Below are 26,202 nucleotides of genomic sequence, written 5' to 3'. Positions count from 1 at the left end.
ATGACCAAAAACAAAAAAACCCAAATAGATATTCAACATGTAAAAAGCTATTTTCTATTATCTATACATATTTCTCTAGCTATTCTCTCTCTATATATATATCCATGTACCTTGCATTTTTTACGGAATATTTTCCTCTATCAATTTTACATACGCTTTGATCAGCATCTTAATATTAACTCCAATATCACTGGATGAAAAATATTTTTAACTGTAAATGCTTTTAGATGCAATTGTTTTTAGAATGTTTTAACTGCTTCAGTATGTTTTTGCTTTTTTCATTTTTAAATTGTGGACCTGTTTGCCACCTTGAGCTCCTTGGGGAGGAAGGGTGGGACAGAAATTATACTGAGAAATTCTAGACCTACGAGCACAATCTGCAGTTCCAGCAACAAAAACAGATCTTATTATTTTAGAAGTCACTGTTGTGTGGTTGGTCTTTTTCAAGCATAAATGTTAGCAATAAAGTATTCAGGACCAGCTTATTTATTTTAAAAACCTATACCCCTCTTTTTTGTCTCAATTATTTTTCATTCAATTTGAGAACTGCAGTGCTACAAATAAAAATAACAGGCTAACTCTCAGGTGCATGTTTCCAGCTCTTGCAGTGAAGCTTACCTGTTTATTTTCCCCTGCAGACTTCAGTTTTTCCTGCAGTTTCATAGTGGTTTGCCGTATTCGCTCTATCTCTTCCTGCTGCTTAAGGATCAGTTGCCTTTCCTTTCTGGCTGCCTTATTGGCTTCCTTAAGACGCTTGATTTCTGCCTTTATGAGTTAAGAACAATAAAGCAAAACAAAAAAAGAGCAGTAATGTTTTTGCAGGCTTCTCTCTTCAGCCTTTCACTTCTGCTCCTCATTATGCTGCTTGGTATGTCTGTCTTCAGGGGGACGCGGGTGGCGCTGTGGGTAAAAGCCTCAGCGCCTAGGGCTTGCCGATCGAAAGGTCGGCGGTTCGAATCCCCGCGGCGGGGTGCGCTCCCGTTGCTCGGTCCCAGCGCCTGCCAACCTAGCAGTTCGAAAGCACCCCCAGGCGCAAGTAGATAAATAGGGACCGCTTACTGGCGGGAAGGTAAACGGTGTTTCCGTGTGCTGCGCTGGCTCGCCAGATGCAGCTTTGTCACGCTGGCCACGTGACCCGGAAGTGTCTCCGGACAGCACTGGCCCCTGGCCTCTAAGTGAGATGGGCGCACAACCCCAGAGTCTGTCAAGACTGGCCCGTACGGGCAGGGGTACCTTTACCTTTACCTTATGTCTGTCTTCACCTGTAGTTTGGACCACATCTCTCTCCCCTTCCCCCATCCCTATCACTACTTTATGCTTCTTGCTTTCGTTACAAGCTTTTTATTCTAATAATTAGCTTTCTCAGCTTTTCTGCCAATCTTCTCATCTTCTCTTCTGTCAATCAATGTTCCTTCCCACTTCCTTTGTTTCACTGGCTCTAACCCTCTTGAAATAGACCTGCCTTCTCTCTGCAATGTCCTATTCCAGTGTGTTTTCTATAATGCACTGGTTGAAACTTACGTTTTCTCCCATGGTTTTTGTTCCTCCCCTCTGCCCCTTTCTGAATTCAGTACCTCACCTCCAATACTCATTTTCTCCATTCATCCGCTCTCATTTTCCTCATACATCATGTCTGCTTCTGATTCAAAGATTTAAAGTATGGGCAATGTTTTTTATATGCAACTGTCTAAAACATTCGCCGTCTCCCAATTTTTTAGCCGAAAATAAATTCCCAAAGGAGTTTACAATAGGCCTGGGCGATATATCAATATATCGCCCAGGACTGCTATGAGGAGCAGACAGTGATGTCAGCTTCACTCAGCGGTATATCGCCATCCCACTCTGCCCCCATACTGCACAGAGGGAGAAAAAGCTTCATTGGCGAAGCTCCAATACAGCTAGTTCCTCCCTCTGCATCTTTCAACTGCTCAGCTAAGGAGTGTGCCGCTGCCGCTCCCCTTCAAGCATTTAAAGGATTCCCCAGCCCAGCACTGGCTCCCACACAAGCGGGGGGGCACCAGGGATGGCTCTGCTGGGGATGGGGAACCCAGCTGAGCCGTACAAACAAGCTGCCATGTCCCACCCCACTGGGCGCTGTGGCAATTTTACCCGATGTCTTGCAGGCTGAGGCCAATGCAGCTTGTGTTTTCAACATTGTGGCATGTTTGGCTGGTGATATACAGCGATGTTGAAAAGCTGTTATCACTATGCCTCTGCATAGCTCCAACCTTATTTCAGACATTGTGATCAGTATCAGTATATCACAATGTTTAGGTGGTGATATAGCACTATGTTGAAAACCAGATATCACCCAGCCCTATACACCAGATCAAAATTCAGTGATTAAGGAGAAACTCGGCACAGGTGGATTTAAAATTAATTTTTACCTTCTCCTGCTGCAACTTCAGAAGTAGACCACGCTGTTTCTTTCGGATAGGAGGCATTTTGTCGTCCTCTCCTTTGTCTCGTAAACGCCTGTGAGAATCAAGGCAAGGAAAGTTCAGTTTCTCTCACTTCTGCATTGCAATTCTGTTTGCAGATTTTCTTTTTCTGGATTTTCATTTTCATTTATGTATCGGTAATACAGTTTCATTTTGGTTAGCAAATGCACAGGTAAAGGTAAAAGACACCTGGACGGTCAAGTCTAGTCAAAGGGGACTATGGGGTGCGGGCAAATGCACAAAGCATCTTTCACCCCACATTGATCCCATCCCACGAGGATCCCACTGCCCATTGGGAAATTTTTCAACTACACACCTCCCCCAATTCTGCTAGACTTTGGACAGCTTTACCCTAAATGTTTTGGATTACAACACTCATTGTTCCTGACCATTGTTCATGCTGGCTGGGGGTGATGGGAACTGGAGCACAAAACATCAGAGCCCCATAGCCAATATAATCTTGTTCTAATAGACTAATTCAAATCAAGCTAATGTGTTGAAGTAATTTAGATGCTTCTACATCATGTCGGATGGCTTTAGGATACTATACAGACATGCTCTTCCTGTGCATACACTAGCCAAGACTTGAAAGGATGGATCTAAGAGCAACCGTGGCACTCACACTCTCACTTACCAGGTGGGCAATAACCCTATGCAATCCTGGTACCTCATATTTGGCCATTTTGGTTGTTCTTGATGAGACAGCAGCAGCACTCATTTTTTAGTACTAGCTAATTACTTCAAGTAGGACCATACTCCCCAAAACATAGGGCCTATGGGATAAAGAACCTGGGCCTTTCAGGGGCAGAAATAGCCAAACTGTTTTTTGGGGGCAATTCTAATCTCCAGATGCTAGGCCAAGAAATGGAACTATCCAATCCCATCACAGATGATCAGGTTCTGTAATAATATTAGAACCAGCAAGCAATAAGTGCTTGACGGTTCACATGTGTGAAAAAGAGTAGGGTGATCAGCTGAAGAATGGATTGCACTGTCTGGAAGATCTCCCTCAAAAGAAAGATGGACAGTAATTCTTTCCTTTTCAAGAATCCACATGATAGAATATATTAAAGTTAATACGAAATATACAGAAAGACTCACTGTTTCCTTACAAGTGAGGCAGAGCTGTGCTTTTAAAAAATCACACTTCATTTAAACTCCATCTGGCTTCTGCAGCACAACTGTGCACCAACCTTGCCCCCAGGGCTTCTATTTGGGTAACTACAAACACACTTCTTTGTTTAATCATTATTTCATGGCATTCAGAACATCTGCAAAAGGGGTTTGGCAGAGTTTAACAAAACAGACAGAAAACCAAAGAAGTCCTAGGATGCAGCACAAATTACTAAATTTGGGGCCATTATGTTTTCTGAACACTCTTACTTTTTCTGGTGTTCCAGCCAGGCTAGCTCGGCCCTTGCCTTCTCTTTCAGTGCTTTTTCACGTAGCCTAAGCAGTGACGACTGGTGAGCTGAACGCACTTCTTCCTCCTTCATGTACTGCCGCACCATTTCCATGGTAAATTTAGAAAAGCTATCTTGCCCTCCTGAGAATGGCAGGCTTAGCTCCTAATTACAAGAAAACAAATTTAAAACATACATTTGCCAAATGTAAATGTTTGTATAACAGGGTAAGTACTTTTGCTAAGATAAGAACTTATGGTCTTCAAATAAAAACATCTTGAAGGTCCCAGGCCACAGAGAAGTTAGGCTGGCCTCAACTAGAGCCAGGGCTTTTTCGACTGTGGCTCTGACCTGGTGGAACACTCTGTCACAAGAGACTAGGGCCCTGCGGGACTTGACATCTTTCCGCAGGGCCTGCAAGACAGAGCTGTTCCGCCAGGCCTTTGGCCAGGGCACAGCCTGACTCCCTCCCTCGGCAATCTTCGCGGAGCTCTGACCCAATGGTGGCCAGTGGCTTGAATTTAATTAATTTTATAATGAATGATTTTAGAGTGTTGTTTGTGTTGTACTTTTGTATTGTTTTATTGTTGTTAGCCGCCCTGAGCCCGGCTTCGGCTGGGGAGGGCGGGATATAAATAAAATTTATTATTATTATTATTATTACTAAAAAGGATGCCACGTCTTTGATCAAGCATCCTTCCAAACCAGTATGGAATGAATTGATGGTTTAAAAAACTAAGTTCAGGCCATGAAGAAGTATGCAAGTGCTTTGAAAATGAACATGCACTTACAACTGTATTATGCAGTTTGTTTCCCTGGACCCCTTTTGCTCACAAAAGGAGGTTCCTGTACCCTGCAGAATTTCACACGATATACCATGCCCACAGTTTTTTAAAGTCTGCAGATACTATACAATTATGGTGTTCATTTATGTACAGGACATCCCCACTAAAATTTACTGAAAGGTTCTGAAAGCAACTAGAGGAGCCTCAACGAACATGTGGCTGCAGAGTATGGAAAACTTACTTTAACAGGTGACACACTAGTCTTCCCAGGGAAAGCCTCCTCATCAGAATAATCCTGGTGAACTCGTTTCTTCAAATTGATCCGGCGGTGGCTTTCAGAAGGTAGCAAGGACCGGAAGGACTTTTCTTCAATCTCATCTTCTGTCATGGACTCATCAAATTTAAGAGAATATTCTGTTGCTACAGAGGCTGAGTCTGAAGAAAAAACCCCCAAAAATATTTAATTAAGGGAAAGTTTGCCTTACAGAACGAGAAATGTATGAAGTAGTTTCATGTAGTAGGTGGAACGTATGGCTGAATGAGTGAGCAATACAAGTAAATGAATACTGACTGAATGATCAGTATCGTAGATGACTGTGAATTATGGGCAGGGTATGTATGTATGTATGTATAAATAAATAAATAAATAAACAAATAAACTAGCAAAACACCTGTCCATATGATGGAAAGGGTCCATATATTGCACATAGGTAAAGGTAAAGGGACCCCTGACTGTTAAGTCCAGTCGCAAACGACTCTGGGGTTGCGGCGCTCATCTCACTTTACTGGCCAAGGGAGATGGCATTTGTCCACAGACAGCTTCCAGGTCATGTGGCCAGCATGACTAAGCTGCTTCTGGTGAAGCCAGAGCAGTGCACGGAAACGCCATTTACCTTCCCGCCAGAGCGGTACCTATTTATCTACTTGCACTTTGAAGTGCTTTCAAACTGCTAGGTTGGCAGGAGCACGGACTGAGCAACGGGAGCTCACCCCGTCGCGGGGATTCGAACCGCCAACCTTCTGATTGGCAACATGCCCTTTCAATGGTATTCAGGACACTCAAGAGTTGGGATGATGGAGTAGATATTATCTCCAATCTGCAGCACTTTCCCCGCTTACAACAAATGTCAAAAAGTATGGGGTCAAAGACTAAAAGAATATCAATAAGTAGCAATGTCAGCATGGGAGCTAAATATGCTTCCTGGAGGCCCATGTTTCTTGGAACTAGGAAGCTGGCTTTATCCTCCCACAAAAGAACTTCAAATTGCAACAGATCTTTTTGCTCCATAAAACATGCTGTCAGCCAATAATAACCAAGCCCCATCTGCCGTTCCATCACTTAAGATATATTTGTGTAATAGAAATCAAGCTCAGGAAATTGCATCTTGCATAACACTCACTTGTAAACAAGTACACACACTGATGTAAAGACTCGTGACTTAAATAAAAACCAACCTCAGTGATTCCCAGAACAAAGGAAGGAGGAACACTCAGTCAGTGGCTCCCAGAACAATGGAGGCTGGAAGCAACAGCTAGCCAGGATTCAATGTGGCTATCATGGTGTCATTATCAGACTGCAGATTCCCCAGCAGCTCAAGGGGCTGGCTAACCAGAAAATGACATATAAAAGTAATTGTGGGTTGCCTGTGATGGGGAAAGAGTGCCGCATGCAACAGCCTGGTAAATATTTCACCATTTTATATTTCTTCTATGTGACTCCACCAGCAGAACAATCAATAGAGCAAGTGAACTAACACAAGCATCAAGTAGATGGGAACAGAACTAGGAGTAAACACTGAAGTAGATTACGTACTCATCCCAGGACCCACCTCTCTCATCTGCAATGGATGGAATACTATTATTCATTAAAGAATCATTCACAGCCATAGGAGCCTGCTCTTCAATGGAGCTGCCTGACTTTTCACGACGGGAAAGTTTCTTGGTCCCCTTGGAAGGTGAGACAGATGGACTTCCCTGGCAACTGCTGCTGCTGCTGTTTTATAAAAAGGTATAATAAAAGCACAGAAGTGAATCTTGAATTAGGCTTGTAAAACAGGCCTCAGAATAAATAAATAAATGCATAATAATAATAATAATAATAATAATAATAATACCAACAGTGTGCTGCTGCACAATAAAAAACAACAACTCTAGTTTAGTTTTAGATCGTTTCTGAACGAGGCTCTGCATAAGTGCAAAAACCATATTATGTGACTGCACAGAAACCATGAAGAAGAATTCAGTTCATATTCATGTCATGGGATATCAGATTAGCATTAAACGCCACTCCAAAATATAGCAACTCGGCTAATGCAATGGTCCTTGGATAGGCCTGCATGACTTGTGATCCAACAGCTAGCTATATACTATGTTTTACCCTATTTTATTGATCCCATGTGAGTTTGCGGGCTCAAAAGATCTGCAGGTCTGGACTAGAAGAAGAAACACTAGACACCAAGTACTGCTCAAAGTCTTCCTCTGCTAACCACCATTATAACTGACAGTAACTGTATAAGTTATGCTTCTTACCTCTGATCATGTGCCTTTGATCTCGACGATTCTGAATAACTTTCAAATGAGGAATAAAGGATTTTTGAGTCATCTAGCTCCTCTTTACTTTGTGAAGGTATAGATTCTGCTTTCCTATTAAAGAAAATAAGCAAGTTTGAGTTATCCTGAAAATAAAAAAGAAAGTTCAAGCTGATTGTCATAAGTAGCTGAAAAAAAGCCTTCCAAGACAAAATGATTATAGTGAAATAAATGAATGAGAAACATCCAATTAAGTATCAGTAATGACAAATGAGACAGAAAATGTGTTTAGCTCTGCATAAAAAGAGCTTTGTGTGTTTCCAAACTAGGCCTGGTTTCTCTTGTGTACAGAACAAATGGAGAGCAGGCGACGCTTCCTGACACTTGTCACTCTGGAGCGCCCAATATAAATTGGCATGGACTTCTTCCCACTCAGGATGATTCACTTGACAGGGAAGGAAGAATCTCCTGCCAAGTGGCATGTGAAATAGGTCTCTGATTTGGCAGGCAGAAAGTAGAAGTCTCAGTCTTCTAACTCCAGGAGTTTGAGGGGAAATAAAAGGTGTGTGGAGCAGCGAACAGCAGAGGCTTTAGCCTCTGATCATGGAAGGCAGGAACTTTCCATTCTTCCATTCCTCAATGGGAAGAAATGGACAGGATGTGTAAACTGGTGTGATAGCCCTATGCACAAAGTCTTCCCTGATGCCTACAATAAGTCAATCAAAGGACTATCAAGTAAACCCAACAAGTACAATTGCACATACAGTAAAACCTCAGAAGTCGAACGTAATCTGTTCCAGAAGGATGTCCGACTTCCAAAATGTTCGACTTCCAATGTGCAGCTTCTGATTGGCTCTTGCAAATGGAAGAGCCAGTCGGAAGCCCCTTGTCTGCTACGACAGACAGTCGACCTCCGAAAATCGTTCGAAAGCCGGAACACTCGCTTCTGGGTTTTCAACGTTAGGGAGTTGAAACATTCAGCAACTAAGCCATTCTAAGAACCAAGGTTTGACTGTATTCACTTTCCTTAAGAATTCCCTTCTACACTCTAATGCTGGAGCCAAATGACCTGCCTTGTTACAGTATTGGCTGCTAGTGTAGAAAATCAAACAATAAAAGGTCACAAGGGCTGAAAGGAGGGGGGGACTGCTCTTTATTGATGAGACAGGGAAAAGAAAGTAAAGAGCAGCCTTGGGGAGTTGCCTGGTACCCATGCGGACATCATATCCCCCCCCCCACGCATATCAGTGGTGGTGGGTGTTTTCTGGAGTCTGCCTTCATGCCTCTGGTGAAACACCGCTCACAATCAATTCTAAGAACTAAAATGTCATCTAAAATACCTGCTTGTATTATGAGATTTTAGCTTCTTTATGAACGCTGAATGTTGCTTCCGCTCTTGGTCAAACAGTGTGGTAATTGGGGCTGCAGGAGCACCAATGGCATCAGAGATCTGGACTCTTGCAAGCTCTGTCATCTGAATAAAGAAGCAGAGTCAGATGTACTTTTCGTAAGTTAATATTTGAGAAATAAAGTGTGCGCGCGCGCACACGCACACGCACACACACACACACATCCTCTCTCCCCCATCCTTCAAATAGGCAGCGCGCTTTCCTTTCCTAAAGCTAGCTTTAGCAACCATTCTGCGCAAGGCCAAGCCTGCCAAGGATTTCAGAGCAGAATCTAACCTCACGTATCTGGCTAGCAGCTTCTGTGGTGAGCAGAGCAGTCCCCGCCTGCTGAGCTGCAATTTTGCAAGTGGTCTCCTGTAAAGCATCTGCTTTCTCCTGTTGTGACTGTACCAGCTGCTGGATAGATTCCGCATGGCCCTATGTATTTAAAAAAAAAGTTCTACTTTAGTTCAGGTGCCAAAAGGGGCAAAACTGGAATTTTAGTATGCCAAACGTATTTTTGTTGGTTTTAATTCTTCTTTACGCACAGAAGCAAAAACTGGATGAGATACCTGGCTCTAACATTTCTGTGACTGTCAAAGCAGAAAATTCAGAGGCAGAAAAAATCTGTTCAGGCAATAATAAATGCTTGAAACTCATGGTAAATGATTAGGACATAAAAGAAAGATACAATAATTTTATTTAAACTTGTGCACACAAAAGTGGCATAGGTAAACTATTTTGGCTTTTTCATTCTCTTCTTCCAACAAGACGTACGTTGTGGCAAATGTGAGCTCATTAGAGCAGATGTTATGTGGGGTTGTATCCACCAGAATCATACTAAAATCAGCTCCACTGAAATGGAGATATAAAAATGATGAAAATGTGATTGACACACCATAATACAGCACCTGGAACCTGGACTATTTGCTTTCATACAAAATGCAGACTTGCCTTGGCCAGACAAACCTGATATACCAGTATACCTGACGGGGCGTCTCCACCCCCATCGTTCAGCCTGACTTTTAGAAGACATCTGAAGGCAACCCTGTTCAGGGAAGTTTTTAATGTTTGATGTCTTATCAAGTTTTTAATATTCTATTGTGAGCCATCCAGAGTGGCTGGGGAAACCCAGCCAGATGGGTGGGGTATAAATTATAAATTATTATGACATGCCCAGCACCTTTGCTATTAGGGCACGGTCCTCATTGAGACACACTCTACAACAATACACTTTAAATTTTGTCGAGCGTAGGGAGAGTGTCAGGCAGAAGTGGAGGTGCTGGGCATGAACTGATCAATGTGAACTGATGCTTTTGAGTTCTGAATACAATACGTTTTATTCAGTACAGTATTATTTTTTTAATGAGACATTCTGTTTGTGTGATCGGCTAGATCCAAAGACCTCACTTCTTGTCATTTCCCTGGCTTAGGAAGTGTCAGTATTTGGCATGGTGTGCGCTGGCCTTGAATGGATCTCCAAATTAACACATGGCAGCCATTTTGTGATATGTCATGGCCCACATGGTAGCTATTTTGTGACTGAAGCCCATAGTGCCCCCTGACCCACTAATGTTGCAACTTCTAAAATCTTGCACCTCTAGAACAAGCTCTTTTTCTGAAGTTCATTGAGATGACCCGATTTCTTGTTGCCTACTATTTGTGAGATTTGGATTAGCATCCATTCGCACCAATTTCTCCACAGGAAAAGAATTCTACTTTTCAGTTTTACATACTGTTTGAAAGACCTCATTACCTGAGCTGCTTTCTTCATCGCCTCTTCTAGTTGCCTCTGACTTTCCAGAGCTTCTTGCTCTGCCTTGAGCTTCAGAAGAGCCAAGTCGTGCTCATGTCGTTGCTGCTGTGCCTACGGATTAAGTTTAGTTTAGTTTTAGTTTATTAACTTATATCCTGCCTTTTTGCATACAATGTAATTCAAGGTAAGGTAAAGGTAAAGGTACCCCTGCCCGTACGGGCCAGTCGTGACCGACTCTAGGGTTGTGCGCTCATCTCACTCTAGAGGCTGGGAGCCGGCGCCGTCCGCAGACACTTCCGGGTCACGTGGCCAGCGTGACGAAGCTGCACTGGTGAGCCAGCACCAGTGCCGCACACGGAAACACCGTTTACCTTCCCGCTATAAAGCGGTACCTATTTATCTACTTGCACTTTGATGTGCTTTCGAACTGCTAGGTGGGCAGGAGCTGGGACCGAACGCCGGGAGCTCACCCCGCCGCGGGGATTTGAACCGCCGACCATACGATCAGCAAGTCCTAGGCACTGAGGTTTTACCTACAGTGCCACCCACGTCCCCTGTAATTCAAGGTACCTTACACTTAAAATATATTTCCATAAGGATATTAATGCTCCTGTCACTGAATCCTAAGTATTTCATTAATGATTAGCACTTATACTTCTGCATCTTTTAGTGTATCTCATGACTTTCATTGCCTATTTTACAAAGTTCACAACTTCCACCCTATACAATAATACTGCAATAAATAAAACTTGTGGTATGAAGTATTGAAACTGCACATAGGTACTTGTGACAAATGTGGTTATCATTTTCAGGAACCACAGATTTTGTTCCTCCTTTTTCGAACAAGAACCTACTAGTTTTGTAGCTCTAATGGAAATATAACAATATTCATCTGATCGCAACTACTCCTATCTTTGACTGAGATACTTCAGAGGAGTTCATACAGCAAATACGGCAGAGATAAGAACACCTATGATTACCTTTAGAATCTGAGCCAGTGAAACACTTTCCTGCTGGGCAAGTGATATACCTCGGACTCGTTCAACATCAGAGATCTGGCGAACAGACTCCTCAATTGCACTTAAATAATTAAGTTCTGCTGACATACGATGTTGGAGACCAGCAGGTGAGAAGCGCATGGTACCTGTAAGGTAAATATGAAATACTAAACACCTACGTCTTCGTGTAAATCACACTTTTTAGAAACATAGGAAGAGTAAGCAGCATCACGAGCCATCTATTTTTTGCCAGCTCACCATTCATGTTACCTGCTCCAGCCCTGTTGGTTCCAAGGTCCATATCAGAGAAGGCATGGCTTGCCTTGGGTCCAGAAGTTATAGTCCCTGGAGAGTTTGAAAGGGGGCTATTTTTTTCTGCTGTATTTACTGCGGGATCCAATGGTTTCTGTAAGCTTGGAGAACGAGGAGAGCCTGGTGTCCTTGGAGACTTTATCTTATCTGGGAGACTAACAGAAAAGTTAAATAAAAATTGAAGCAAGTCTTTATTCTGTCAAGAAAGAGCAGTCACACAGCAAAACCAGTTTGAAAGGTATCATATATTTCCATCAGTACACAAAGAAAAGAGTAATAGCCAGTGCTTTTCTTCTAGAAAAAACTGTCCCGATACTCATCAGTATGTGCCACACTTTTAACCTTTCTTCTCGGAAAAAAAGGTGCCAGCACTGCCAACGTAGAGTACCCCAGAAAAAAAAGCTCTGGCCATAGTTGAGATTTACACACACAAAATAAAGTCTTCCAACTATTTGAAGAGCTTATATGTTACAGTGGTGCCCCACAAGACGAAATTACAGTGGTGCCCCGCAAGACGAAATTAATCCGTTCTGCGGGTGTCTTCGTCTTGCAGGGTTTTTCGTCTTGCGGAGCACCGCTATTAAAAGCTTAGCGGATAAGCGGTAATTGACAGATAAGTGGCTTAGCAGCTATTAGCAGCTTAGCGGCTAAGCGGCAATCTGCAGATAAGCGGCTTAGCGGCTTTCAGAAAAGGCAAAAAAACCACAAGACCCCGAAAAAATTTTCGTTTTGCGAGACAACCCCATAGAAAAATTCGTCTTGCGAAGCGGAAAAAAAATCGGAAAGCCCTTTCGTCTTGCGCGTTTTTCGTTTAGCGGGGCATTCGTCTAGCGGGGTACCACTGTAATTCGTTCCGCGAGTTTTATCGTCTTGCGGTTTTTTCGTCTTGCGAAGCGCGGCTTCCGACACAGTTTTTGAAAAGCTGCAAAAGGCAACAAAGTGCTTCAAAAACCTCAAAAAAGGCTACCGCACCGTGTGCTAAGAGTTGCTCCTTGAAGTTACAGTTTTGTAGCGGTTTTAAGAAAACGGAAACAAACTTGCAAGACGTTTCCGTTTCGTCGCGCGAAGCAAGCCCATAGGGAAATGCGTCTTGCGAAGCGGCTAAAAAAACAAAAAACACTTTCGTCTAGCGAGTTTTTCGTCTTCCGAGGCATTCGTCTTGCGGGGTACCACTGTACTTCAAAAACATTGGTATAGTTCAGATTATCATACCTCGGTTTTAAAACAGAGATATAAAATTACTGTTTTGCCCTCACAAGCATCCACCTTCACTCTTCCCTTTGTGATATGATCAAATGAGGCAATCTCTAATCGATCATAATTTCCTATTTCATCTAAACCAGGACATTCTGGTTACCAGCTTCGGAACAGGTTTGGTTATTAGATCAATTTCAAACTGTGGCTTAAAAACCTGGATTGTTCCAAAGCTGTTAAATAGGGCTCTTTGCTTCATTGCACAAGCAAAAAGTCTGAATGCATGGGGAAAAGACACACTGACATCACTCAATATTAAGACAATATATGATTATCTGAATGTGGCTATGGTTTGGTAATAGGCAACTAAATGAAGTGGTTCACTTTACCTCATCAAGGAGTGATCAGAAAGTTCTTCTAAAGTGCTGTCAGAATCTGGGCTCTTCTCTTCTCTATGAGATATTCCATTATTAGGTGATGCATTCTTCACCTGTTGCAATCCATACTCGGACCCTGGCAACATTTTGTTTTCCTCTCTCAGAGAGGCACTTGAAACTGTGCTGAAAGATTCTGACTCTGTAACACATATTTTGGCAAAAAGCGATTTAAATATAAAATATATATACACTTTCCCCCACTTAAAACAAAAATTTTTTTTCTTTCCAGTAGCACCTTAAAGACCAACTAAGTTAGTTCTTGGTATGAGCTTTCGTGTGCATGCACACTTCTTCAGATACACTGAAACAGAAGTTGCCAGATCCTTCTCATACCAAGAACTAACTTAGTTGGTCTTTAAGGTGCTACTGGAAGGAAAAAAATTTTTTGTTTTGACTATGGCAGACCAACACGGCTACCTATCTGTTTCCCCCACTTGATGTTTTCAAATTTTAAAACTTTGCCAAAGGTTTCAACCCAGCTTTGGGAGCGTAGTAAATGGCACTTACTTTCCTTTTTCACTCTTTTTTTAGACGATGCAGACGAGCTGGAAGAACCTGCAGAAAGTGTTCCTGAGGAATGGTGGGTAAATTCTACAGCTGGCTGCTCATACAATGACTTTCTGGTGGCAAACTCTTCTTTGAGGCTGGGGCTGCTGCCACTGTCAATACAGACACGCAAGTCAAATATTGCTGGACTTTCTCAGTTACATTTATGCTACTTGCGTTTTCGCTCTATAAGACTCACCAGACCATAAGACGCACCTAGTTTTTGGAGGAGGAAAACAAGAAAAAAAATATTCTGAATCTCAGAAGCCAGAACAACAAGAGGGATCGCTGCACAATGAAAGCAGTAATCCCTCTTGCTGTTCTGGCTTCTGGGATAGCTGTGCAGCCTGCATTCGCTCCATAAGACACACACACATTTCCCCTCACTTTTTAGGAGAGAAAAAGTGAGTCTTATAGAGCAAAAAATACGGTATTTAATAAAGCCTTACAAGGCACAAGAGCAGGACTTCTATTTACCTTTAAAAGCAGCTGAATTTTAAACAACTTTGCATACAGCTTAAGATAGGCACATGGGCTAGACCTGCAAGCTTTAATGTATAGTTGAATTATGGTTTAGCCCATTAATATTTGGGCTGAATCTTAAAAGCATATTTATTTTTTCAAGTAGATGTTGTCGCAATAAGGAATTACCGTATTTTTCGCACTATAGGACGCAGTTTTTCCCCTCCAAAAATGAAGGGGAAATGTGTGTGCGTCCTATGGTGCAAATGCAGGCTTTCGCTGAAGCCTGGAGAGCCCCACCGCCAGCCCCACAAGCTCGGGGGACAGCGGGGAGGCGGAACGCCGCCATCCCGCTGTCCCCCGACTTGGTTAGAAGGCTGGCGGGGGGAGAAGCCTGCTCCTCCCTGTCGCCAGCCCCGCAAACTCGGGAGACAGCGGGAGAGGCGCAGCACACCATCCCGCTGTCCCCCGACTTGGCTAGAAGGCTGGCGGGGGGGAGAAGCCTGCTCCTCCCCGTCGCCAGCCCCGCAGACTCGGGGGACAGCGGGAGAGGCGCAGCGCGCCCTTCCCGCTGTCTCCCGACATGGTTTGGAGGCTGGCGGAGGGCTTCCTCCTCCCCCAGCCCCGCAAGCTCCCAGAGCGATGCCAAAGCTGCGCGCAGCTTCGGCATGGCTCTGGGTCCCGTTCTGGGGGAGGGGGAAGCTGGGCTTCCCCGGCCCCAGCCCCGCGCCTGGTGGGGGGGGAAATAATTTTTCCCCCTTTATTTCCCCCCCCCCCAAATCTAGGTGCGTCCTATGGACCGGTGCGTCCTATAGTGCGAAAAATACGGTACATGCACCACCAGCCATCTGCCCACAATGCATTTCTCCTCCCAACATTGTTTCTGCCTAAAATGGCTGTAGCCAGCCAGCAAAAGAGAGACAGAAAAACTGATTTGTCCTGCTCTCTTGATTGGTCTGCTCTATCTCCCTCTTCCTCTCTCCATGGTTTCAGCCCCAGAATGAATGCCGCTGACAAGCAAAGCACAAAGTGAGCAAGCTCCAGCTGTTCAGATATCTGACTCTGCGGAGTGTATAATTCTTTATGTTTGGATAAGTGAATTGGTGGGTATCCAGTGGATGGATAGTGGGACCTGCATGTAAACTATTACAGACACCTTTCCTTTTAACAATGCCATATTTTTTGTGTTCAGAACTGAGTTCCTATTCTCCAACACTCTTAAGGATATTGAAATATCTATACTGAAAAATCAACTGAATTAATAAATTAAGTTAAATAGTTACTTTCTCTAGGTCTCTTAAATAGATTAAATAGTGGTCAATCCCGATTCGAAACACCAGCAAAGGGAATTCTGTAGTACTCACTGTAAATTTCGCTCCATAACACGCAGAATTTTCCTCCTAGAAAGTAAGGAGAAATGTTTGTGCGTGTTATGGAGCGAATGCCTACAGATGGCGGGGGAATCTGCTGCAGTTGTGAGCAGTCCGTGGCTCGCTTTGAAACAGCAAAGTGGGTGTAAGCGGCTCCTGTCAGCTAGTGGAGCCGGGGAGGAGGGAGAGAAGCAGAGCGGGGTTGGCTGCTTTAAAACAACCCCATGCTCTCTGTCCCTGCCTGCAGTTTTTTGCTGTCCGATTTTGGATTAGCCACTGTAGGGGCTGTGTGTGTGTGTGTGTGTGCTTGAGCTATCGTTCTCCTCCTGCTGCTTCCCGTTCACTCTCCCTGCGCCCCTGCGCTCTCCCTCCGACTTTAGAATTGACACTCTGTGTGTCTGTGTGTGTGAGAGAGGGCTCCTTCTCCTTCTCTTGCTTCCGTTCACTCTCCCTGCACCCCTGCGACTTTAGAATTGACACTCTGTGTGTCTCTCTGTGTGTGAGGGCTCCTTCTCCTTCTCTTGCTTCCCGTTCACTCTCCCTGCGCCCCTGCGCTCTCCCTGCGCCCCTGCAACTTTAGAATTGACACTCTGTGTGTCTGTGTCTGTGTGAGGGCTCCTTCTCCTTCTCTTGCTTCCGTTCACTCTCCCTGCGCCCCTGCGACTTTAGAATCGACACTCTGTGTGTCTCTCTGTGTGTGAGGGCTCCTTCTCCTTCTCTTGCTTCCCGTTCACTCCCCCAGCGCCCCTGCGACTTCCAGCGCCCTGCGACTTTAGGGCCAGTTCTCTCTCTGCGTGTGTGTGTGCTTTGACCTCACTGCGCTTGTTGGGGGAGAGTGTTGGTCGCAATTTTTCTTGATTTGTCTCAGAGTGGTTACTATCATGGTTTCCTTGCCGGGGAGGAGGGAGAGACGCAGAGCCTGCTTGTTCTAAAGCAGCAAAGCCGGAGAGGAGCCTCTCCTGCATTATTAGCAGCATCCTTCTCCACACCCCCCACGTGTGCTCCTTGTCCCTTGAGTTCTTTTCCTTCCCTCCCCACTTAAAACGTGGTTACAAAGCACGGATCCACATGGATCCTCAGGATTTTTGCACTAGGTCACACCAAATTCACCATCAGATCACATAGCATATCCATGGCTACAGCCTGCACCAAAAAACACACGCACCCACTGTTTCATGGGGCCACAATGGCACAAAAACGTGGTTACAAAGCATGGATCCACATGGATCCTCAGGATTTTTGCATTGGGCTACCCCAAACTCACCGTCAGATCACATGTCTGTGGCCACAGCATGAACCACAAAAATCATACATCCACTGTTTTGTTTAGAATATTTTTTTCTTGTTTTCCTCCTCTAAAAACTACGTGCGTGTTATGGCCAGGTGCGTGTTATAGAGCGAAAAATACGGTAAATAATTTTCAGGTTGATAATTCAGGATTTTCTAAAACAGTTGAGCTGAGTGTCATTTGTGCCATAAAAAAGTACCAGGTTGTGACTCAAAAGCTGTTTTAAATAGACGAAGTATAGTGGTACCCCGCTAGACGAATGCCCCGCTAAACGAAAAACGCACAAGACGAAAGGGCTTTCCGATATTTTTTTCCGCTTCGCAAGACGAAGTTTTCTATGGGGCTTACTCGCAAAACGAATTTTTTTCCGTGGGTCTCCCTTTTTTTTTTGCCTTTTCTGAAAGGCGCTAAGCTCCTTATCTGTAAATTGCCGCTTATCCGCTAATCCGCTAATCCGCTAAAGGCCGCTAAAAGCCGCTTATCTGTCAGTTACCGCTTATCAGCTGATCAGCTGATAAGCGGTACTCCACAAGATGAAAATCCCTGCAAGACGAAGGCACCCGCAGAACGGATTATTTTCGTCTTGCGGGGCACCACTGTATTCATTTACTCTGCTCTATGCCACAACTCAGATTTGCCATACCCTATAACAAGGAAGCGTTCCCTTCCCATTCAGGGATGAAAAACACCTCTGTAATAGTTCTTTATTTAATGGATCATGGTTTTTCATTGATTTTCACTGCCATTTGTGAACTCATTAAGTACCTGGGCTCAAGAGTAGCTCTTTTATCTGCAATGGTTACACTTTCCTGTGAGGAAATGAAATCATCTTCATATGAAACAATGCTAGCTGGGGGACTCATGGCTGGAAGGAAATGTTCCCGAGTTGGTGGTGCTTGCTCTGACCACGGCTCAATTCCTGCAAGAGGTGAAAAAGCAAAAAGGAAGTAATCTGTATTTCAGAAGCATGCCAAATAATCTTGCTGACAGAGATCCAAAGCCCATTAAGAGCAGCTCTGGAAAATTTCCTTTATATGCAACAACGTTCAATTACAATCTGAAGACAGTTAAGTGATTTCATAGTAAAGAAGCAGTTGCCAAAATATTCAAAAAGGACTGGAAACTTCTTGCTTATCAGCAAATACTGGTATCAGCAAAAAAAACAACAACACAAAATCCGAGCTACAGGTTTATAACATAAAGAGCTCAGGATTTCAACTGTCATGGAAGTGCAGTCATTTTGACAATTACACCAACGAAACACCAGAGGCAGCAATAAGTCTCTCATTGCCTTACCTTTCCCACACTGCTGGTAATGTTTTGTAAAGACGTTGATGGCACTATGGGGACTCCCCCTTATCAGTTCTTCCCAAGTACTCCTTATATGTCTAAAAATGAGTAAACACTTCTCTGCCTCCTTCTCAACTTCTTTTATGGGCTCACAGCCAGCTATATCTGCAGCACAGAATTCTTTTTCCTTTAACACTTCCACAGTCTTCAAAGCTGGATGCTCACGCCTTTCTCCTTCCTCCTCAGATGCAAGACCATCACTGATTGGCCCCTCACTTATTGACTCTATGCTACCATCACGCGGAGCTACAACTTTACTTTCAGCACCTGGGGAGCATGCTTGTTTTTTGGATAGATCTCCTAGCATTCCTTCAGCTCTGTAGTTACCTGGAAGGCTGGTAGCTGCAGCCCGAGGGCCGAGGGTCTCTGGGAGCCTTTTAAACTCACCAAGGTTTCCAACACCGGGAAGGTTATCATCAAAACTTGCATGTGGGGTGCAAGCACCCAACATCTTCTGGAGCCTGGCTGAAAAGACATCACTTTCTTCCACAGGGGGGCTGCTGGCCTTTGCCCAACGGCCATCACCCTGATCTCCTTGCAACAAGTCACGCTCGGAATTCCACACCTCACCATAGTTAATGCTGGCCCCGGCTAACTTCTTGGCTTCGCTTTCAATTCGGCTCGACAAAGAGGCTGCTGTTGCCTTCAGGGCTTCAATGCGGTTCAGTTTACTTTTATACTGATTAATGGTAGGCTGTACAGCAGATGCCATAAATGGCTGAGATGCCAAAGGTATGGATCCCACAGCTGCACTGTAACTCCTCCTGCTTGATAGTACAGAGTCAAAGTCGTTTTGCAAGACATGTGTGTGATCTAGGGCCAAAAGCTGGGAGACAAATCCTCCAGACAAGACCATTGAAGGTTGTTGGGAAGAAAGCTGGGCTTCTGAAGTCAGCCTATCTGGCTGAATCCATAAAGGGTTATTCCTATAAACAAAAAAGTTGAATTCTCATAAACTTGGAATAATGAAGACTGAACAATGTTTGACTATTAAATGTGCACATATGTTAACGTATCGGAACTCATTTTAAAAACTAGACTTCTTAGCCCAGATTAGATTTTCCCCGATCCCCCCATACACAATGTGGGAGCAGTGTAAAGGTGTAAAATTCGAAGCTGTGGGGTAGGGGACATGTTTTTTCCAGGGCATGAGATTTGGAAAGAGATTTTAGGCGGGGTAAACTGAACAAATGCATTACTTTTCTTTATATACCGAAAGCCACTTTGTTACTTTAGGAACATAAAAAGCATTGTGCATAAAATGGTTCATCATAAATTTATATCTGCTATATTAAAAGTACAGATTATTCAGATAATAATTACAAACTGATTAAACTTTTGTTGCAAATGGAATACAAGCTGCTGAACTGTAAGGAACCTAGCATTCAAGCTTCCCAAATCCTGCACCAAGATGACTGAAATCTATTAACATTTTCTTAAAAACCAGAGGCTTTTTTACTTGGAATAACGGGAGAAGTGCCAAAGAATTTAAAGAGACTACTTATGTATGCTACTACAGCGGCTAGAATGCTACTTGCTCAGAAGTGGAAGGAAGAAAATGTCCCAACGAAGGAAGAATGGATAACTAAGATGACGGACTATGCCAAAATGGCAAAACTGACCATGAAGATCAGGCACCAAGATGAGAAAAAAATTAACCAAGAATGAAAAAAAATTACAGTTTACTTTAAAGAACACTGTAAATGAGTTAAAACATTAGCAGGATTGATGTAACATTTATGAAGTAACAATGGAATTAGGACTGGAAAAAGAAGCTGAAAGTAATTGGAGAAAAATAATTATATGCAAGGAGAAGAAAAGGGAAAAACATGGAAACCGGGGTGGGTGTAAGTGGGTGGGTGTAAGTCAAACAATGCCATTTGGATTAGGTATAACGTTGTCATACTTGGATTTGGATTAGGTATAACGTTGTCATACTTAAAAATTGAAAAATGTATTTGAAATATATGGTTTTTTAAAAGCAAGTGAACTGAAATGTACAACACCTTTCAAATTTCCATAACTCAATCATGCTCAACTTGTTTTTCAAAATAATTTCTATTGATTTTCTAGTCACAGAGGAGGAAAAATTAGGCATTGCCCATAAGCTTTCAAGAATACTGTTGTAACAATAAGGGCATTTTGTATTAAGGAAAGTTCTTTATCCCAAAAGATTTATGTATTTTTTATGCAGTGTCATAGAATCCCATCACACACAGAGCAGCGACTACACATAAAGAAGATGATTGCTTTGTCAACCTGTATTTCATGCAGGGACATGTCATTCTTATAATGCGGAATCTTACAGAATCTAAAGTGCTGAATTTTAAAATGTCACTTATGTTTGCAGGAGAAGTCCTCCAATCTTGCTGCTGCTTACACAGGGCATATTGCTAAGTCATCTTAAGACCATTTTCTACCATACTGTACCAAGTTTCTAAGGTCGCAACAGTGACTTTTTACAAAAAATAGTGTTTAGTGTTCTATTAAAATACTTACAAGTTGCCTTAAAGATAGTCCTGCTTTCTTACCTAATAAGAGGAGGAGGAGCAGCTTCAGAGAGAGACATATCGCTACTGGAAGATGCGCTGGGTGGGCGCTCCTGCGCTTTGTTTTCTTTATCAGATTCTCCAGACGGTTGATATCCAGGTTTGGCCTGGGAAGAAAAATGGAGATATTTTTGAAACATGAAATTCTGTTAGAATTAATCAAGATAAGAAAAGTTAAGACATGTGAGAAGTCCCAAGGGACCAAGCAAACAGCTGACATTTGTTTTCCGCACTAGACAAAAGTAACAACATATTAGCCATATTAGCTGGTCCTTTGGCAAGAACACCTTATATTTAAGTCAGTATTTTTTCTACTTCTGCAAACGATGGGGTTCTCCCAAGGCTGCCGATAAATCCCTTGGTGGGGTGTGGATGTTGTAATTTTGGCTACATGTGACTGGCAATCAGTGATTCAAGATCACTATTAGAATATAAAGGTAAAGGGACCCCTGACCATTAGGTCCAGTCGTGACCGACTCTGGGGTTGCGGCGCTCATCTCGCTTTACTGGCCGAGGGAGCCGGCATACAGCTTCCAGGTCATGTGGCCAGCATGGCTAAGCCGCTTCTGGCGAACTAGAACAGCGCATGGAAATGTCGTTTACCTTCCTGCCGGAGCGGTACCTATTTATCTACTTGCACTTTGACGTGCTTTCGAACTGCTAGGTGGGCAGGAGCAGGGACCGAGCAACGGGAGCTCACTTCATCACAGGGGTTCGAATTGCCGACCTTCTGATTGGCAAGTCCTAGGCTCTGCGGTTTAACCCACAGCGCCACCCGCATCCCTTTATTAGAATATATGATGGCTTTAATCCTAACTACAGCAAAAAAGAAAAAGGAAGGTCTCACAAGGGGACACCAAAACACTCCTTTCCAAAAAGCCTTCCTGGGCAGTCAGGAGACCCTCCTGAGCAAAGTGGGAGACAGCAGGACAGGAGGCTGGTGTGGGAGGAAGGGAAATTGTGCCAAATCAGGCACAACTGGATGCCAAGGTGACATTTAAAGGTCTACACCCTTCACAGGAGCTGCCACACACACGTTACATAATTTGTCCCTTGGTGCACCTGAGCTTCCTGCCTTCCCCTCATCAACGCTTCAGAATACGAGCTGGTTAGTTAAATTGATCAACATGCTTATATCAATCAACACCCATGCTGCCCAACATCTGGATTCTTACTCTATGCCATGACAAATGCTGTGAGCTATAGCTACAGCCATTTTTAACTCTGGGCATGTTTCTTGCTCCTACCAGAGCTCCACACTGCAGGCGCAAACAAAACCTTAGTTTGAGCATTATTCGGCATGTGCAAACCCAATGCCTATCTTTTACTGCTGCTAATACTTTACAAATCTTTTCTTTAAAAAAAAATGCCATTAATACAAACTTTCAAACTGCAAGGAAAAACCCAAACAAATCTTGCAAAATAGCTATCCCTGTACCTCCTGTCCAGGGACCAGGGGCTCCTCCAGTAAGGTTTGCTCCAGAAACAGTTTTGAGTATGTTTCTTGTAGTTGTTTGGTGGCTAATTCAGGAGCCAATGTTTCCTTGGTTTTATTAGCAAAAGCTTCTTTCTGTTTCTTGTAAAGTTCTTGAAGTCGTTTGTTCTTTTGTTCTGTTGCCACTTTCTGCGCCTTCTTCTCTTCATTCTGCCTCTTCTTCCTTTCCTCTTTTTGTCTCGCAATATATTGGCGAACTTCATCTGTATCATAATAGCGTTTCTTAGAAGTGACTTGCGGCTCTTCATTGGCAGAAAGCTTATCTGGCTTTCTTTTGGTTGGACTATGGCTCCTAGTAAATGCAAAAGGTGGTGATTTTTGATCCTGTCTTCCTTCATCCCTCATTTGTTCTGCACCCTGAGACACAGAGTCTAGCTGCAGGTCATCAAGCATTCCACGGATCTCCACGGGCAAGAAGTCCTTGTTTACATGGTCTTCTCTCCGTTTTGACTCGGGAAGAGTCGATTCTCTTTTCTTCGTGTTATTCTCCACTCTTACTTTACTTTGTGATCTTTCAGAATTTCTTGATCGGGTTTCTATGGTCACATCCAACTTGAAATTAGTGTCTGTCTTTTCACTGTGGAAAACTGGGGTGGGGATAGGGGGACAAAAGTAGTGTTAGACACTCTCCACTTGTAAGGCAAGGTGGATCTATTTATTTGACCTCTCATGTGGCAGCTTTTTGTTAAGTGTTAAAAGCCTGTCCACTTAAGCACTTTAGAAAGGCAAGAAACCATGAGACATTCTAGCAAGTGCTACAAGAAACGAGCTGCAAAAACCTGAACACATCAAAAACAGAAATAGGCTGCATTTGGTTGACGCTGGACTTCAGCTCATGCAAGCAGAATTACTCCTTCCTCTCTTTCATCCTGCACCTCCCTGTCTGCTCTGTAGTGCCCAAACCTTCTGGAGCAGTTTTGGAAAGTTCTACAGCAGAAAAGGGGAACACCTCACCAGGGTCAAATGTTCCACTTGTGAATGGACACTGTCAAATTTCATCCTGTACTGAAGCCAGAATGCAATGCATATTTTGCCAAGTGGGCTACTGTCTTTGATGTTCTTCTCAGATTTTCACCAGAAATGGCCATACTGATGGTACACTGTGTAAACATGGTTCCTTATAGAACACATACAAGCAAACACACACACCAAGTAGTAGTAGCTTCTACAAATTAATTCTAATTTGGAAGCTTGGCCCTGTATCTATGCACAGCATCTCAAGATCCTTTGGGTAAACATGTTGGATCATGGTTCTGATAAGAATATCAGTTTATTCACTGGTAAAGAATTAGAGCAACTTCTGCAGTGAAAAAACCCCCTTAGATTAATTTAATCTGTCACCAAGCACCGGGGCCAAGATTATAAGAGTTTCCAATATTAGTTCACTTATTTAATAGGCATATATAGTCAACCTGCCAAAATGTGGTCCCAGGGCAGGTAATATGCAGCTCAATACAATTAAACCATGTAACATCTTCCACCCGCAGTGCAAAAAGATCCATCTTGACCCAATGTTGAAATGTATATAGTGACAAGGCTAGAAACCATTCAAAGGAGAAGGCATTCCACAATCTGGGGTCCACCACAGAAAAGCACCCCATGGACCACCATGCATATGCTGCTTAAAACAACTTCCACATAGATTTTCAGCATTTCTAGAGTAAAATTGGCTCAATCAAGCATTGAAGGACATTTATATTATAAAAAAACTTCAGCTGTGGCAATTTTTTTAAGGCAAATCTGAAGACTTCTGATAAAGTGTATAGAAGCTGGATCAGCAGTCAGAAATCTCAACAGTTCTTGCGGGAAAAGACATTGACAGTGGAATGCCAAGAAGGGATTAATGGCTGAGACTGTATACAACAGCAACTCAATAATAATACTGAGGAGCTGAAATCACAGCCAAGGAAGGTGAAAATTAAACTGATTGGATTTGAGCAATGCAATATCATTTAAGCTCCAATATCTCATGTAAAAGAGTAGTTATTTTTATCTATTTGATAGTCCCTTGGGTAGGAGGTAAACAAGGCTATTTAATTCTAGTGGCTCATGGCCATAGGCCATTTCACTTATTGAAAATGAAATAAACAACTTGAAACCAGCTGCGTCCCAATTCTATTGTTCTGTTTCAATCACAGTCACACATGACTTGTTGCACACAAGCTATCTCATCCGATACTGGATGGGGAAGTTACCAAACTGTCACTAGTCTAATGTTCAAGTTGTCAAAGATGCTGGGGTATTACCATCTGCCCTTCCTAACTTTCTTACAGTTCTAGCAGAAGAGAAGAGGAAAAGTAAATAGACAGTGACAACAAAGGTGTCGGCTAGGAGAGAAAACACGATCCTTCAAGATAGCCAAACCAGAACCAATTTCCAAGGTAATGGTTGAGTTAAGAGCTACACTGGTGTCACCCAAAGCCTCAGGAGATCTCAGAAAACTAAATACCGTATTTTTCGCTCTTTAAGACGCACCAGACCACAAGACGCACCTAGTTTTTGGAGGAGGAAAACAAGAAAAAAATATTCTGAATCTCAGAAGCCAGAACAGCAAGAGGGATCTCTGCGCAGTGAAAGCAGCAATCCCTCTTGCTGTTCTGGCTTCTGGGATAGCTCTGCAGCCTGCATTCGCTCCATAAGATGCACACACATTTCCCCTTACTTTTTAGGAGGGAAAAAGTGAGTCTTATAGAGCAAAAAATACGGTATATGGTGGAAAGCTCCTCAGACCAGAGATGGGGAATCTGTGGTCCTCCACTTATGTTAGACTATACTCATCCTGACCATTGACAATGATGGCTGAGACAGATGGAGCTGTCATTCAACAACACCCCTAATACAGACAATGCAAATGTGCACTATTGCCTCCTTTTCTTCGTCAAATGCATAATGTCCTTTCTACAGCACAGCAAGAGCAAGTCATATAGGGAGCGGTCTTTATTGTGCTCAATGACCCAGAACACAACCCCAGTGCAAATCAGGGGTGGCCAGTATTTGCAAAGCCTCAGCATCCCATTCCCAAACATGCACTCCCAAGTGCAGCCGATCCCAGCAGTTATAAGCAGTGATTTGAACCCTGCTTTCGGCAGGGATCGGCTACACTTGGGAGCTCAAGAGCGGAACCAATTCCAGAGGGGCTTGTGTTTGGCACCAAATTTGAAAGGCCACAAATGTCAGGGAACCATCGACAGCATGATTGCTGCTCCGCAGCCATATTATTATCTGCCCAATACCTGGTACACAAAGCTTAGCTTACCAGATTTAGTGGGCTTATCCTTGCCAGCTCTGTCAATGGATAATGGCTGTTGGTCCTGCTGCCCTACTTTAGGTGCTGGACCCAGTATCTTCTTTGCAAGTCTCAGTCCCTCCCGCCAGGATGATGTACATATTACACTGGTACTACCTAAAACAAAGAACCAAGAAGGACATACGGAGTAATTTTTCAGTGCTTCATTAGCAATATAAACTTCAGGACACCGCAAAGATTGCAAAAAAGGAGGGGTAGCACCAGTGGTGGAGGGCGGTGTCTAGATCAAAAGAAGAAAAAACTGAACAATGTTTAAAGAGTGCAAGCCAAAGCTTGTGTTTAAAAGCTAACTTGAATTGACCTGGTTTGGAATCGGGACTTGAAAGTTGGGCCACTTTCTGGATTTTGCGCACTGGTCTGGTTGCTTTTTTCCCCTTGGCTTTTCCAACAGGTGTCTCTTTCACAGTCAAATTGTCTTCTGAAAAACAGTGTGAGAGAATCATTGTCACAACTAAAAGAACACACAAAGACATGTATCAGAACTGTAGCAGCTTGCCTTCTTAGCTAGTCTCTAGCCTATCAGAATTTAAATACACAACATCAGGCTTTCAAGGTAGACTTCATAGTCTTTCATTTTTGTTTTTTCTTTAAT

The 26,202-nt window shown here is 43.3% G+C and overlaps 1 protein-coding gene across 8 annotated transcripts in view; it reads right to left on the bottom strand.

The window, feature by feature from the left end:
• CEP350 (centrosomal protein 350) overlaps window positions 1-26,202 on the bottom strand; it is a 65,854-nt gene that overhangs the window by 22,463 nt on the left and 17,189 nt on the right. For 3 of the 8 annotated variants that reach the window (XM_053391305.1, XM_053391307.1, XM_053391309.1), the window contains exons 8-26: window positions 25,912-26,028; window positions 25,560-25,706; window positions 22,247-22,890; window positions 20,791-20,915; window positions 18,206-19,185; window positions 17,675-17,828; window positions 13,751-13,902; window positions 13,196-13,382; window positions 11,559-11,767; window positions 11,283-11,446; window positions 10,303-10,413; window positions 8,844-8,984; window positions 8,499-8,632; window positions 7,159-7,272; window positions 6,459-6,622; window positions 4,871-5,064; window positions 3,825-4,009; window positions 2,388-2,475; window positions 619-765 (exon numbers count right to left, since the gene is read on the bottom strand). In XM_053391305.1, the coding sequence (XP_053247280.1) occupies window positions 619-765; window positions 2,388-2,475; window positions 3,825-4,009; window positions 4,871-5,064; window positions 6,459-6,622; window positions 7,159-7,272; window positions 8,499-8,632; window positions 8,844-8,984; window positions 10,303-10,413; window positions 11,283-11,446; window positions 11,559-11,767; window positions 13,196-13,382; window positions 13,751-13,902; window positions 17,675-17,828; window positions 18,206-19,185; window positions 20,791-20,915; window positions 22,247-22,890; window positions 25,560-25,706; window positions 25,912-26,028 (4,157 nt within the window). The remainder of the gene's footprint in view (window positions 1-618; window positions 766-2,387; window positions 2,476-3,824; window positions 4,010-4,870; window positions 5,065-6,458; window positions 6,623-7,158; window positions 7,273-8,498; window positions 8,633-8,843; window positions 8,985-10,302; window positions 10,414-11,282; window positions 11,447-11,558; window positions 11,768-13,195; window positions 13,383-13,750; window positions 13,903-17,674; window positions 17,829-18,205; window positions 19,186-20,790; window positions 20,916-22,246; window positions 22,891-25,559; window positions 25,707-25,911; window positions 26,029-26,202) is intronic. The other 5 variants (XM_053391308.1, XM_053391312.1, XM_053391313.1 and 2 more) reach the window with 5 other exon arrangements.

This window comes from Podarcis raffonei, chromosome 6, assembly GCF_027172205.1.
Source record: "Podarcis raffonei isolate rPodRaf1 chromosome 6, rPodRaf1.pri, whole genome shotgun sequence".
Taxonomy (NCBI): Eukaryota; Metazoa; Chordata; class Lepidosauria; order Squamata; family Lacertidae; genus Podarcis; species Podarcis raffonei.
This window is presented reverse-complemented; position numbering and strand designations above follow the sequence as displayed.